The sequence below is a fragment of the Dendrobates tinctorius genome, unplaced genomic scaffold (genome assembly GCF_039654945.1).
Source record: "Dendrobates tinctorius isolate UK_male_01 unplaced genomic scaffold, ASM3965494v1 ptg000250l, whole genome shotgun sequence".
Lineage (NCBI taxonomy): Eukaryota > Metazoa > Chordata > Amphibia > Anura > Dendrobatidae > Dendrobates > Dendrobates tinctorius.
Genome location: NW_027361917.1, coordinates 12091403 through 12107691, shown reverse-complemented (window position 1 = coordinate 12107691; position 16289 = coordinate 12091403). Strand labels below are relative to the sequence as shown.

At 47.3% G+C, this 16289-nt stretch overlaps 1 protein-coding gene across 3 annotated transcripts in view; it reads left to right on the top strand.

Moving 5' to 3' along the window:
* Window positions 1-11078: 11078 nt before the first annotated feature.
* The window catches only part of ATL2 (atlastin GTPase 2), a 94808-nt gene continuing 89597 nt past the window's right edge, over window positions 11079-16289 (top strand). Inside the window, exon 1 of one of the 3 annotated variants that reach the window (XM_073557483.1) lies at window positions 11079-11233. In XM_073557483.1, the coding sequence (XP_073413584.1) occupies window positions 11152-11233 (82 nt within the window). In that variant the 5' untranslated portion in view covers window positions 11079-11151. Of the gene's footprint in view, window positions 11234-11516; window positions 11639-16289 lie in introns of those variants that run through there. The other 2 variants (XM_073557484.1, XM_073557482.1) reach the window with 2 other exon arrangements.

The following is a 16289-nucleotide window of genomic DNA, read 5'->3' as shown; positions in this document are numbered from 1 at the left end:
TGAAATTCTGGAAAATAGCGGGCGCATTAGTTAACCCAAACGGCATTACCAGGTTTTCAAAGAATCCTTCTGATGTGAGGAACGCAGTTTTCCACACGTCCCCTTCCTGAACCCTTATCAGATTGTAGGCCCCCCGGAGATCTAACTTGGAGAACCAATGGGCCCCAGCTAACTGGTTACATAAGTCTGAGATGAGGGGAAGTGGGTAAGAGTTCCTAACCGTTATCTTGTTCAGTTCCCGAAAGTCGAGGCACGGCCGCAAACCCCCATCTTTCTTCTTCACAAAGAAGAATCCTGCTGCCACAGGTGACACAGAAGGCCTGATATGCCCTTTGCGGAGACTCTCAGCTATGTACTCCTTCATGGCTTGGCGCTTAGGCCCAGACAAATTGAACAATCGAGCCTTAGGTTACTTGGCTTTGGGTACAAAATCAATGGCACAATCGTAGGGTCTATGTGGTGGCAGCGCCTCAGCCTCACTTTCGGAAAAAACGTCTTCGAAATCCTTCAGGTATTCCGGAATACCTTCCAGACCGACAGACGACACAGATACGGATTTAACAGCGTTAACAAGGTGTCCCAGATTACCACATTTATCCTTGCATCCCCATTGAGTGATCTCCCCTGTAACCCAATCAATGGTAGGATTATGGCGTTGAAGCCAAGGCATCCCCAGTACCAGTCCTGCAGGCAAATTATCTAGCACAATACAACTTAGTTTTTTCACATGAGTGGAACCCACTTTTAGAGAAAAAAGTTCAGACCTGCAACAGATACCGTCCTGGGTAAGAGGGGACGAGTCAATTGCCACAAGTTTAACAGGATCCTGAAAACTGACTGTCCCTATCTTATTAAGAGTCATAATTTTGGTATCAATCAGGTTCACAGCAGAACCACAGTCAACAAAAGCAGTAGTCTGAAGGGGACCATTACCAAGTTCCAGTTCCACCTGCAGCACCATTTTTGCATGTGAGGAAAATTGTACCTGAAAGTCTGTGTAGCCTCCTCGACTACTACCCAGACCTAGTCGTTTCCCGCCTCTTGGAGGATGACGACTGCCAGGAGGGGCAGTCCTTTTTCCAGTGTTCAGATTCCCCACAATAGAAGCACAACTGCTTCTCCCGGCGGCGTCTTCTTTCCTTTTCCTCACAGGTGACAGCGCTCACCTCCATAGCCACAGGAAGAGTCCGGGTCTCATCTCCACTGAAGAATAATGGTGTTTCCAGTTGCATAACGCCTCTAGCCCGTAGTCTGCGATCCATGCGAACCGCTTGGGTCATGGCATCCTCCAGGGAGTCAGGTGGAGGATGGAGTGCCAAGGCATCCTTCAGACATTCACACAGGCCTCTACGGAACAGCCCCCGAAGGGCGGCATCACTTCAAGAAATCTCGGCTGCCCAACGTCTGAATTCAGTACAGAACCATTCGGCCGAGTGCTCCCCCTGACAGCCACTCATCACCTTGTCCTCAGCCAAACGCACTCTATCAGGCTCATCATAAATAAGCCCTAAGGCTTCAAAAAACGCATCCACAGACATTCTCTCCAGGGCAGAAGAGGAAAGCGAAAATGCCCAGGCTTGTGGGGACCACCTAAGCAGGGACATAACCACCCCCAGACTCTGTTTCTCATCCCCAGGGGAGTGGGGTCTCAAAGAGAAAAAGAGCTTACAGCCCTCCTTAAATGCTCTGAATGCATCTTTGTTACCAGCAAACGTATCTGGCAATTTAACCAGGGATTCGGGTGGGACTAAAATTACATCTCTACTCCTCACCTGCTGAAAGCCTGCGGAAAGCACCCCCTGAACTGAGTCCTCAACCCACCATTGGGACTGGGCCAGAGCTTGGTGTTCCAAACTAAGCTTCTGCAGCGACTGAGTCAAGGATTTCACCTGCTCAGATAAAGCACACATTGGGTCCATGTTGAAGTGAGGAGAGAAAAAAAAAATTCAAGGTCAGTTATAATGTCAGGAACACCGCACTGAACTTACTCACTGAGCCAGTGCGCGTGTCCTGAGTAAGGCGAACTGTGCTCAAAGATACCTGTGGAACGGGCAGCAGCCGAGTAGGTGTGTACTTCAGAACAGCAGGACCTGAAGCACGTGACTGCTGGGGGCGTGGCCTAAACTCCAGAGAGCTAGGAGCTGCAAGAGAAGTCCTAGCAGGGTAACTGCGAGACAAAGTTACCAAGGGGCATAGACAGGGAGGATAGTCAGGATGTAGCCAATGAGTCATACACAGAGATAGCTGCAAGGTACAAGAGGGGCAAGCAGAGAGTAGTCATATCACAGGCAACGAGTCATACACAGAGAGGGTAGCGCAGTACAGAATCAACAGGCAAACTCACAACGGGGAACAGAACCGGGTCAGAACCATATAAACAAGCTATAACAACGAACAGGCACACAGAGGTCACCACACTCGGCCAAAAGTATAACTGTCAGGGATTGGAGCTTCCCAGGGGTTTAAGAAGCTCTCCCAGAACCAAAGAGAGGCCACAATCATTAACCCCAGGTGTGCAGGTCAAAACCTGCACTGAGCTCCAGACATTAACCCCTGACGTGCAGCTCAAAAACCTGCACTGGGATCATGACAACAGATTCCTGTCAGGAACACCGCACTACACTCGCTCACTGAGCCAGTGCGCATGTCCTGAGTACAAAAAAACCATGCTCAAAGATACCTGTGGAGCAGGGCAGCAGCGGTGACAATGCGTGCTTCAAACTATCAGGACCTGAAGCACATGACTGCTGGGGGCGTGGCCTAAGCTCCACAGAGCTAGGAGCTGCAGGGAAACTCCTAGAAAGGTAACTACGGGACAAGTTACCAAGGGGCATAGACAGGGGTGGAAACCAGATCAAGCCGGGGTCAATGCACGAGATAGCAGGACAGTACCAAAGGGTTAGACAGAGCGGATAGTCAGGACGTAGCAATAGATCAGAAAACCAGAACGGGCAATAGACGGTACAATAGGGGCAAACGGTAGCGAAGTAACAATAGCCAAGCCAGGAGGTCAGAACCAGAGAAGACAATAGTATCTAAAACGTGAGACGGAGTTCAGAGTGAGGGGACAGGCCGGGTCATACACGGGAATCAAACAAGCAATGCATACACGCATACCAGGGTGGTCGGTCAGACACACAGCCAGAATAATAAAAGTATAGCTGACAGAGAATACTAGTCTGGAGTGAGTATAAATACCCCTCCCAGATCCAAAGAGAGGCCGGCAAAAGTTAACCCTGTGAGAACAGGACATTAACCATGTCCTAACCATGACAATTCCCTTTAATGTGATGCATCAGCACTAAACAGTCTACGTTTCTGAAGTGAGAAAAATATAACTAAAAATTTTCATGTGCATTTGTATTCACCCCTTTTGCAATGAAGCCCTTAAAAACTTCTAGCGCAGGCAATTACCTTCATAAATTACATGTTTAGTAAAAGGAAATCCACCTGTGTGCAATAAGTGTCACCTATCAGTCAGTAAATACACTTTACCTTTTCTGAAAGGACACAGAGGCTGCAACACCATTAAGCAAGAGGCACCACTAACCAAACACAATGAAGACCAAGGAGATCTCCAAAGAAGTCAGGAACAAAGTTGTTAAGAAGTACAAGTCAGGATTTGGTTATAGAAAAATATCCCAATCTCTGATGATCACTGGGGCACCAACAAATCCATTTTCACCATATGGAAAGAACATGTGTTATGATCCAGGACGGGGTTTCACTTTGGCCCGTCCTGATCAGACTGGGGGTTAATTGTTCCACCTCTCTCTGGCAGAGGGCGGCTATTTAATGCTCACTGGACCTAGGTCCGGTGTCAGTTATACTCCTGCCCTCGGCTGAGTTAGTTGACCTTGTGCGTACGTGTGCCTTGTGCCTGATATCTTGCTTGCTTGTTTGGTTTTGATCCGGTTCTGTCCCTGTTACGAGTTCTGCCTGTCCCTCTTGTACTGCGCTACCTCTCGTGTATGACTCTCTGCTTGTGACCCGACTTCTCTCTGCTCGTCCCCTTGGTACCACGTCGCCCTCTTGTGTATGACCTTTGGCTTTGTCTGACTACCTGTCTGTTTGTCACTCCTGTGCCTCGTTTGCCCGTACTATTGTGACCTCCGTTTTGCCTGACTCTGAGTTGTTGTATGGTGTCCTGTCATCTCTGAAAGCAGGACGCTAAGCCCCGCCCCCTTGCAGTCACCTGACCATAGGTCCTGTGCCAGCTTGCTAATTTCAGTGTCCGCAGGTCCTGTGCCTCTTTACTTTCCGGCGCTGACTGGACCCTGACACTAATAGTTTGAAGCACGCATTGTCAACTCTGCTGCCCTGCTCCACAGGTATCTTTTAGCACTGTTTCTGTACTCAGGACACGCGCACTGGCTCTGTGAGAGAGTGTAGTGTGGTGACTCTGACAACATGGTACCAAAACAAATCTGCCAAGAGTGGGCCACCCACTAAATCTCTCAGTCTGGGTAAGGATGGAATTAATCAGAAAGGCTGCAAAGGTAACCCTGAAGGTGCTGCAGAATTCCCAAGCATTGACTGGAGTATCTGTCCATACAACCAGAATAAGCTGTACATAGAGATGGCCTTTATAGAAAAGTGGGCAGAAAAACGCCTTTACTTACACACAAAAATTGTAAGGTTTGTTTTGAGTTTGCCAAAAGACACATGGGAGACTCCCCAAAATGTATGGAGGAAGGTGATGTGGAAAGATGAGAACAAAAGTGAACTTTTTGGCCACCAAGGTAAACATTATGTCTGGCACCAAACCAACACATTGCCCGAAGAACACCATCCCCACAGTGAAACATGGTGGTGGCAGCATCATGCTGTGGGAATGTTTTTTGGCAGCAGGGACAGGGAAGAGGGAAAGATAGATAGTGTGAAATATTCTTGAGCAAAACCTGTTTGCCTGTCAGTGATTTGAGACTGGGATGGAGGTTCACCTTCCAACACGACAATGACCCAAAGAATAGTGCCAAAGCAACACTCGAGTGGTTTAAGGGGAAATATATAAATGTTTTGGAGTGGCCTAGTCAAAGCTCAGGCCTTAATCCAATTGAGAATCTGTGATCATACTTGAAGATTGCTGTTCACCAGAGGAAACCATATAAATTGAAGGAGTTAGAGCAGTTTTGCCATGAGGAATGGGGAAAAGTCCAAATGGCAAGATGTGGAAAGCTCGCAGACTTACCCAAAGCAACTTTCAGCTGTAATTGTCGTAAAAGGAGGCTCTACAAAGTACTGACTTTAGGGGGGGGTGAATGGTTGTGCACAATGAAGTTTTCAGTCATTTAGTCCTATTTGTGGTTTGCTTCACAATAAAAAGAAAACCAAACGTTCACAGCATGTTATTTATATGAACTGATGCAAACTCAAGTTAATCAGTGGAATACCAGGTTGTGAGGTAGCAAAGGGGGTGAATACTTTTGCAAGCCACTTTATATTTGTATGGTTTCATGTTTAATATTGTTGCTCCATTTTTCTAACTGGCCTCATGGTTACTGTATGAAAGTGTGGACGCAGGGATAAGTATATAGACACAGCTCAAGCCTGGATCCAGCTGAATTCATTCCTTGAAAATGTTTCCCTTTATCAGGTTAAGTGTCACCATTTGCCCTCCATCTAAAGTCCTCTGTGCTAGATCTTTTGCACTATTGCGAAGTCCATTGCACGGTAATGTATTAATTGCTTCTTTTTTTATCAGCTGTTTTTATGCTGGGTACTTTTGGTTCAGTATCATGGAACTATCTTTACCCATTTACAGATAGAGATAATCGATACAACATGACACAATATACATGATAATCATATCCTCTAATCTATCAAGAAAGTACAACTGCCCGAATTTAAGTAGAAATACTGAGGGACCCACATTTATAGCAAAGCCACAGAGAGAAATTCACACTACCCCCCTCAAAATGTAAGAACTAACACAGCAAACAAGGCAGTAGTATTTACCAGCCCAGGCCACAGAACTAATGCATGTAAAAAAGATGGAGGCAAACAAGGGGCAAAATACCGATGAGACAACAACTCACAACCTACCAATTTATGGTGGGGGTGATTGCCTAGTGTTAAAATTGCACACAAAAAAGCTTGTATAAGGCGCTGTGAGAAAATGGAAATGGTCTTAGGAGCGCAGGAAAGAGACTCAGACAAGAGATGGTGTTAAACCACAACGCGTTTCGACGGAGGATCCATCTTCATCAGGTGGAAGTTGGATCCTCTGTCGAAACGCGTTGTGGTTTAACCCCATCTCTTGTCTGAGTCTCTTTCCTGCGCTCCTAAGACCGTTTCCATTTTCTCATTGCTCCTATCCTCCATTGGAGGTTTTCGGCTGGAGCTGCGGTGGAGACCTGACATTTTTGTCTGCCCCTGGGTTGCTTCCTAAGCGCTCCTCTATGACCGCTTATCACTGACTTTTGTATAAGGCGCTGGTCACACACAGGAAATGCACAGCGTCTGGCTTACAACCTATTAGTGTCACCCACCCATACTATTAGATTGGGTGGGCAACCCAGCACCAAGTGCACCCCATGAGGACAAACACCCTAGTTTACAAGGCCAACATTGATGGGCTTGGCTGAACCCTGAATAAAATTACAAAGTGCAAAAAATATATAAAATGTATGAAGTATTGGTCTATAGTGTGACCAAACTACGCAAGTTCACAACCTAAATCAAGGGTCCTCATACTTGTGGGTCCATAGACTAAAATTACAAGCAAAACCACAGAAATCGGAATTAAAATTCCCCCCCCCCCCAAAAAAAAAAAAAAATAAAAAATTAAGACAGGAACAAAAAAAAAGCAACAGTATTCACCCACCTAGGTCTCCGAAACTAATGCAAAATACAACAAATAAATATGGAGGTAAGACAAGAGCAAATACTGATGAGCCAACCACTCCTCAGTGAGTTTGCTGCATCCTGTTAGTGGATTTTGGGCTCAGATTTTTCTTTTGTTTTCTATGCAGCATCATTTTGGACTTTATAATAAAGCAGTTAAAAATATGGTTTAGTAGCTACAAAATAAACAATGGTAAATGCGCTAAGATGCAACAAGAGTCAGGACAAAATATTCTGCAGCAGGACTACACCAAAAAAACACAAGAGCGCGATAAAGTCAATAGTGTGCTTACCTAGCGGAGTGTAAACCGTTTGGACGATGAGGTAGCGCAGAAGATTTCCTTGGATGACTGATATCCCCAGGTCTCTATCCAGAGACTGCACGCGATATATATTCTCTGGTCTAGACTGAATGTATACGTTCGTCCACAGCGCACCAGGCAGCTCGGCCTTTCTTGGCAGCTCCAGAGGGAATGAATTGGTGGTTAGGCATCTCACCTGCCGCGCTATCTTGTCCAGTCAGGCGTTTCACCTGCTGCGCTATTTTGGCCGTTGTGCGTCTCACCTGCCGCGCCATTTTGGCGGTCTGAGGTTTCACCTATTACGCTATTTTGGTGGTCTGAGGTGTCACCTGCCGCGCTATATTGGCAGTCGAGCATCTAAACTGTCGCGCTATTTTGGCGGTCTGAGGTCTCATCTACTACGCTATTTTGGTGGTCGGGCGTCTCACCTCCATGCTATTTTGGCGGTCTAAGGTCTCACCTGCCGCGCTGTTTTGGCTGTCTGGTGTCTCATCTACCACGCTATTTTGGTGTTCGGGAGTCTCACCTCCATGCTATTTTGGCGGTCTAAGGTCTCACCTGCCGCGCTGTTTTGGCTGTCTGGTGTCTCATCTACCACGCTATTTTGGTGGTCGGGCGTCTCACCTCCATGCTATTTTGGCGGTCTAAGGTCTCACCTGCCGCGCTGTTTTGGCTGTATGGTGTCTCACCTGCTGCGTTATTTTGACGGTCTGAGGTCTCACCTGCTGCACTATTTTGGCTGTCGGGCGTCTCACCTGTCGCTCTATTTTGGTTTGGCGGTCGAGCATCTAAACTGCCTCGTGCTATTTTGGCAGTCTGAGGTCTCACCTGTTGTGCTATATTGGCGGTCAGGCGTCTCACCTGCTGCTCTATTTTGGCTGTTGGGTGTCTCACCTGTCGCGCTATTTTGGCGGTCAGGCGTCTCACCTGTTGCACTATTTTGGCGGTCGTCTCACCTGTTGCACTATTTAGGCGGTCGGTCGACTCACCTGCTGCGCCCTTTTGGCGGTTGAGCGTCTCACCTGTTGCTCTATTTTGGCTGTCGGGTGTCTCACCTGTCACTCTATTTTGGCGGTCGAGCATCTAAACTGCCTCGCTATTTTGGTGGTCTGAGGTCTCACCTCCATACTATTTTGGCAGTCTGAGGTCTCAACTGTTGCGCTATATTGGCGGTCAGGAGTCTCACCAGCCGCGCTATTTTTTTGGCAGTCTGAGGACTCGCCTGCCTTGCTATTTTGGGGGTCGAGCGTCTCACCTGTCTCTTTATTTTGTCTGTCGGGCGTCTCACCTGTCGCGCTATTTTGGTAGTCTGTCTCACCTGTCGCGCTATTTTGGCAGTCAAGTGTCTCACCTGCCGCACTATTTTGGCTGTCGGGTGTCTCACCTGTTGCACTATTTAGCCTGTCGGTTGTCTCACCTGTTGGTCTATTTTGGCTATCGGGTGTCTCACCTGCCATGCTATTTTGGCAGTCGGGCATCTCACCTGCCGTGCTATTTTGCCTGTCGGGTGTCTCACCTGTTGCACTATTTTGGCTGTCGGGTGTCTCACCAGCCACTTTATTTTGTCAGTCGGGCATCTCACCTGTTGCTCTATTTTGGCTGTCGAGTGTCTCACCTGTTGCTCTATTTTGCCTGTTGCTCTATTTTGGCGTCGAGTGTCTCACCTGCCGCGCTATTTTTGCAGTCTGAGATCTCACCTGCCGTGCTATTTTGGCTGTCGGGCATCTCACCTGTTGCTCTATTTTGGCGATTGTCTCACCTGCCGTGTTATTTTGGCTGTCGGGCGTCTCACCTGTCGCGTTATTTTGGCTGTCGGGCGTCTCACCAGCCGCTCTATTTTGGCAGTCGGGCATCTCACCTGTTGCTCTATTTTGGCTGTTGAGTGTCTCACCTGTTGCTCTATTTTGGCGATTGAGTGTCTCACCTGCCGTGTTATTTTGGCTGTCGGGCGTCTCACCTGTCGCGTTATTTTGGCTGTCAGGTGTCTCACCAGCCGCTCTATTTTGGCAGTCGGGCATCTCACCTGTTGCTCTAGTTTGGCTGTCGAGTGTCTCACCTGTTGCTCTATTTTGCCTGTCGGTCATCTCACCTGTTGCTCTATTTTGGCGGTCGAGTGTCTCACCTGCCGTGCTATTTTGGCTGTCGGGCGTCTCACCTGTTGCTCTATTTTGGCGATTGGGTGTCTCACCTGCCGTGCTATTTTGGCTGTCGGGCGTCTCACCTGTCGCGTTATTTTGGCTGTCGGGCTTCTCACCTGTTGCTCTATTTTGGCTGTCGGGCGTCTCACCTGTCGCTCTACTTTGGCTGTCGGGCATCTCACCTGTTGCTCTATTTTGGCTGTCGGGTGTCTCACCTGTTGCACTATTTTGGCTGTCGGGTGTCTCACCAGTCGCTCTATTTTGTCAGTCGGGCATCTCACCTGTTGCTCTATTTTGGCTGTCGGTCGTCTCACGTGTTGCTCTATTTTGGCTGTCGGGCGTCTCACCTGTCGCGATATTTTGGCAGTCTGAGATCTCACCTGCTGTGCTATTTTGGCTGTCGGGCGTCTCACGTGTTGCTCTATTTTGGCTGTCGGGCGTATCACCTGTCGTTCTACTTTGGCGGTCGGGAGTCTCACCTGCTGTGCTATTTTGGCAGTCTGAGATCTCACCTGTCGCGTTATTTTGGCTGTCGGGCGTCTCACCTGTCGCTCTACTTTGGCGGTCGGGAGTCTCACCTGCTGTGTTATTTTGGCTGTCGGGCGTCTCACCTGTTGCTCTATTTTGGTGGTCTGAGGTCTCACCTGCCGCTCTATTTTGGCTGACGGGCATGTCACCTGTTGCTCTATTTTGGCTGTCGGGCGTCTCACCTGTTGCTCTATTTTGGTGGTCTGAGGTCTCACCTGCCGCTCTATTTTGGCTGTCGGGCATGTCACCTGTTGCTCTATTTTGGCTGTCGGGCGTCTCACCTGTTGCTCTATTTTGGTGGTCTGAGATCTCACCTGCCGCACTATTTTGGCTGTCGGGCGTCTAACCTGTGACCTGTTGCTCTATTTTGGTGGTCTGAGGTCTCACCTGCCGCTCTAGTTTGGCTGTCGGGCGTCTCACCTGTCGCTCTACTTTGGCGGTCGGGAGTCTCACCTGCTGTTATTTTGGCAGTCGGGCGTCTCACCTGTTGCTCTATTTTGGTGGTCTGAGGTCTCATCTGCCGCTCTAGTTTGGCAGTCGGGCGTCTCACCTGTTGCTCTATTTTGGTGGTCTGAGGTCTCACCTGCCGCTCTAGTTTGGCTGTCGGGCGTCTCACCTGTCGCTCTACTTTGGCGGTCGGGAGTCTCACCTGCTGTTATTTTGGCAGTCGGGCGTCTCACCTGTTGCTCTATTTTGGGGGTCTGAGGTCTCACCTGCCGCACTATTTTGTGACGAGGATAAAAATCCCCCGTTCTGCTGATTGTGGCGGCTCTCAGCTGTCGGTCATCCACCAATCAACCCCTTTTAGGAGCGTATTCAGGGATATCACTATGAGGCCACATTCAGACTATCATCAGTATTTGGTCGGTATTTTACCTCAGTATTTGTAAGCCAAAACCAGGAGTGGAACAATCAGAGGAAACGTCTAGAAACACGTCACCACTCCTGGATTTATCACCTCCTCTGGTTTTGGATTATAAAGTTTAAGGTCAATTACTGTCCAAATACTGAACGTGGCCTTAGGAAGCCAAGAAGTCACTGGATGAAGCAAGTCAGTGTCATGACAGTGTCACCCCAATCACGACACATCCCTGTCACACCGCAGCACATACAGGGGAGCTGCACTCAGGCGCCGGGCACAGTCCACACTCTACACATTGCGCCGTGACTATGTTTCTTCACGCGCGGCAACAGCCTCACTAGCTTGAGCAGTCGCGCATGCGTACAGCACACAAGAAGGCGGGCACTCCACAGAACCAAGAGCACCTCTCAGACTGCGGAGACTGGGCGTGACGTAATCACAGCGGGCGGGGCTAATTTCAAAACCAAGAGCCAAGATGGCGGAGAGAGGATCGCTGAGGAATCGGAATCGGTTCGAATCGGACAGAGATTGGGAAATGAATCACGTTAACGAGCCAGGTAATGGTCGTACGTGTGTACAATGGCGGGGACATCTACGAGGACTGACAGAGGGATCACCGCGGCTGTGACGTTACCTTGGTTTGAGGGGGTTAAAAGAGAGCGCGCGGGTCTCTGGTGTCACGTGACCCGAGCAGTCTGTATATAATGTGTGTGTATGCGTGCGCCCATAACGGGCCGCCTCACCTGGCTCATCACCGGGAGGACCTGCTGTGCCCGCCATATGGTGACTGCACCTGCGCCCCGGCAGCCATCACTGTGGGGGCAGGACTGGTGCCCAGCAGCGCTGTGTGTCTATGGGGGGTATATCGGGGGTAGCGGCCTCTGATGGGGGAACCGGATTTCATTATATTGTAAAAATGAAAAAAACAAACAAAAACTGGTTTTGTTTTTGGAAAAATCAAAGTAAGTGACTGGAGCTGCTTCACCCATCAGCCCTGCACTGGGGGAACAGCTGAGTCATGGCTGACGGGACGGTTGCTAGGGATATATTCCCTAAGGCTGTGTGCACACGCTGCGGATTTTGCTGCGGTTCCACAGTACCATGATTCCCTAGGGGAATCAAAAACCACAGTGCAGACGGTGCGGAATTTTCCGCGCGGATTATCTGCGGTTTGCAATCCGCAGAAAGAATTGACATGTCAATTCTTTCTGCGGATTCTCCTGCGGTTTGCCATCTCCTCCATTGAGGAGATGAAAAACCGCAGAGCAATCCGCAGGTAAAACCGCAGGTATTTTGACCTGCGGATTTTACAAAATCCGCGCGGATGAATCCGCACCTAATCCTCAGCGTGTGCACACAGCCTTACAACCAGCTTCTCCTTGGTTACTGATCCTCAAATGCCTATAACCAGCTGCCTGCAGCCCTCTAGGGCCCATGTTAGTGTGGCCCCCCATTATGGGCTCCATCCCCTCAGCTACAGGACCTGGGTGCAGTCTGAGACTAACAGCCCATTTATTGGCGACGAGGAATGATGGGGTAGAGCGCTCGCTAATAGGACTGATCTGCCCCATCTACAGGACATATTATCGGCAGCACATCCTGCAATGTGCTGCCGATAACGGCGATCTTTGGAAATGCATAATTAAGTCACCGAACAAAGGAGCGCGCTGCTCGTTTTCACCGGCGATTCATCACCTACGTTATCGATTTGCCAAAAAGCCTCTAATCCTCCAATGTCCCCACCGATAGAGGATGTTGTGCTCCTCTGGGTCTCCTTCACACTGCTAGTTGTCATGTGTGTTGTATCCAGGGCTGTGGAGTCGTTCTCAATTTCCATGACTCCTACTCCACCAAAATGGGCTCCGCAGCCCTGGTTGTATCTGTGGTTTTCACGCTGCACGTGTTCATTGTAATCTCTGGAGCGGATCACATGTTGATGTTTTTTGCAGATGTGAATCCAGAAAAAAAAAATTTCCAATTATCATCCGAGTCAAGGATCATAATTACCAATATAAGCCTATAATACTGAGAAAATCCCACATGGCGCACAGATGCTATTTATGCGACCATTGTAATGGCATAGAAGTTTTGCAATTTTTTTTTTTATTTTTTTTTAATATATTGGAAACCTAATAGTAAAAGCTGCCGCATAGAATAAAGATGGATGTTGGAATGAGATCTTATACTGCCATTTGGTATTGACCATACTCGTATAATGCAAGTTACTACCTGTTACCTAGGGCCAGTTTCCATGTAACCAGCCCACAGATGAAAATAGGGCTGGTTTTGGAAAGTTCCCAAAAGGGAAACTGTCAAGGCCAAAAACACAATTTCCTTGCAGGTATAGGGTTAATAGCATGGATTAACCCCATCTCTTCAGGTCGATCATGTTTTGGGCTCGACAGATTCCCTTTAGGTTATGTGCCCACGTAGTTTTTAGGTGCTGCGGATTTCTCCCTGCGGATTTTGTAAAATCCGCAGGTTAAAAGACCTGCGGTTTTGCCCTGCGGTTTCTCACCTGACAATGATGGTGAAGGTAGGAAACCGCAGCGGAATACGCACAAAGAATTGACATGCTGCGGATTGTAACCTGCAGCGAATCCGCAGCATGTGCACTGCGTTTTTTTATTTCCATAGGATATAATGGTACTGTGCAACGCAGCAAAATCTACTGCGGACCTGAAGCAGAATCCGCAGCGTGTGCACATACCCTAGATTGGTGACGGACCGATGATTGTTCACTTGATGGCTACTTTTTCAGATGCCCTGTAAGCATATTAATGTGGGATAATAAATAATATAATGCGAAATCAGAAAAAAGTCACTTTAATATCCAAGTTCAGACCATTTTTGTTTCCCAGCTAAATCCTGTTGGGAGGATTTTCAGGGTGCCGTTTCTTTCCTTTGTGCCTTGTGAGTTGGCACCTAATAAAGGCTTATCGCCATCCAGTGCTGCACAGCATATATGGCTCCCAGGCACTTGGGTTCTGCAGGGCAGCGGTTGTGCTCGGTCCTAAGTCCACTGACTTGTCAATCTTTAGGATAAGTGTGACAGCTGCAGCCTCCTGCCACTGACCCTGGGTTGTCCTCCCTGGTGTGCCATGTGTTGCTGTCTGTAGGCTCTCGGTCCTCCTCGGAGTGTGGGCGCACACTTGTGTTGTGACGTTAGTAATTGGCTGTAGGGCAGGAAAGTTGAGCCGGCAACTTACTAATTGAAGACGTGCTGCTTGCAGACTATAAGGCTATGTGCACACACTGCGGTTTTGGCCGCAGCAGTTCTGCAGACAGTGTACAGTAGCATGTTATCCTATGGGATTTACATTCTGCTGTGCACATGCTGCGGATTTTTAACTGCGGAAAAGCTGTGGTTTTGAATCCGCAGACCAATCCACAGCGTGTGCACATAGCCTAAAGCTGCTAGCCCATCAGCAATACATGAAGCCAAAATGGTGCTTGTGTAGCGAGGGAATAATAGCACGGAAAGTACAAGGGTGGTAGAATGTAGCACTACAAAGGAAAGATCATTATTAAAGGGGTGATTTATTTGGTGTTCTTCAAGGTGCCTTGGGTTATTTTTTCATGTTCACTGACAATTCTAATGTATTTTATTCCTTTTTACTATATTTACTAACACTGGTAATATCACACACTTTGAGCCCTGCAGTTGTGATCTAATTTGTTATATATAATGTATAGATGTATTTTATAACAAAATTGGATGAGAACTTGTATTCTAGGCTTAAATCTGAGGTTCCTTGTAGGGGATCCATTCAGTAAATGTTTGGTATATGTTCAGATATGAAAATGCAAGTGTGCTGGATGTACAGATCCGCCTGCCCGTTGATGTCGCCTGCTGGATTTGCGGATCCGCCTGCCCGTTGATGTCGCCTGCTGGATGTGCGGATCCGCCCTGCCCGTTGATGTCGAATGTGCTATATTGTCACCCATTCATTTTGTTGGGTAATATTTTGTTAATCTGTTAAGTTCTTGTGGAAATAACAGCTGATGATTTGTATTTCCCTTTAGTTCTCTGCTTTGTTTAATGTGTCCTTGTATTATTGTCCTTCAATAGTAAACTGATCAGTGTCCTGTTGCTCCAGTCTCCTTTGGTCAGCTGCAAGCCATAACTGCTCTTTCACTGCAGCGCCCTCCACTGGACAAGCTAAGCATTACACAGCTCTATTTAATATGGGACAGGTTAAGTCCTCCTGGGTGAGAAATTTCCTTTGTAGCCATTCTCTCCCTTTGTAATATAAAGAGGATCCTGAATGGGAGAATGACTCAAAATTCCCTAATGGGATAAATGAACATACCGTCTTTACTTTTAGGCTATGTGCACACAGAGTTTTTTGGCTCTGCGGATTTTGTAGTAAAAACCGCAGGACTAAAGTCCTGCGGTTTTGCCCTGCAGTTTTACACCTCATAATGGATGAGGTGTGAAACTACAGCGTTTCTGCACTAAAGAATTGACATGCTGCGGCTTGTAAACCGCAGCAAAACTGAGCGGAAATACCGGAGCATGTGCACTGCGTTTTCCAGTTTACAATTGAAAACAATGGTACTGTACAACGCACCTAAATCTGCTGTGGACCCACAGCAGAATCCGCACAGTGTGCACATACCCTTATACTCCCATAATAAATGCCTATGCATGTTTTGTTTTCTACACCCATTTTCTTTTGCTCCTTGTTCCGCGAAGTTTATTGATGATTTGATGATTCCTATAATCAGTGATGGCACTTGGACATGGTGTTCTCTTTTTTTTTTTTTGTTCTCAGCTTTTCAAGGGTATCTTCTTACACAGGTCAGGCGTTGCATAACCACAGCTGTACTTGTGTGTATGTATATATGTATAATATATATATATATATATATATATATATATATATATGTATATATATGTGTATATATAGCTCTTCCGGGTATAACATAACCACTTGGTTAATGCTAGATCCTTAATAGCCGTATATTTTTCCAGTCATTTTCAGGAAGATAACAGACAGGGTTATACCTCCTCCTCCCAGAGAAATTCCTTCATACTGAACGTCAGGGAGAAATGATGTCTGAAAGAAGCGGTCCATAAATACACAGGAATACCGGCCGCTGTGCCAAGTCAGGGCACTTGTAAATTGAGTGTTCTTCCTGGGAAAAGATTCGTGGTTCATGTGATTTGCATTTTATTTGAAGCCACAGATTATCCCAGAGCAGACAATTAAAAGTCCGGTTCATGTATTAGTTGCAGATTGTAGGACTGCAGAGCAGGTGGATATGTTTCCATATTATTTGCTAAAGATAAGATCCATGCAAAAACTGTCCTGATGTCTGTAAATTGCTTCTGGCCAACAATTGAAATCGTGGTTAGGGTTTTCTTGTGGTGACAGTCAAAAGCTTGTATACCTGCCTGGCAAATGCGGAAAGGATGCCCTTGCCACCTGACGTCTCTATACAGAAGTGCATACTTGACCCTGAACTGTAATTTAATCCAGCAAATTTTTCGGTTACTAAAATGGTATATGTTTTGGTTTGTGTGGTTCATGGTTTACTTGGTTACTGTAATTGTTTGGTTTTTTTTTTCCCCCCCCTCTCTAAACTACTTTATACTTTCAGAATTTC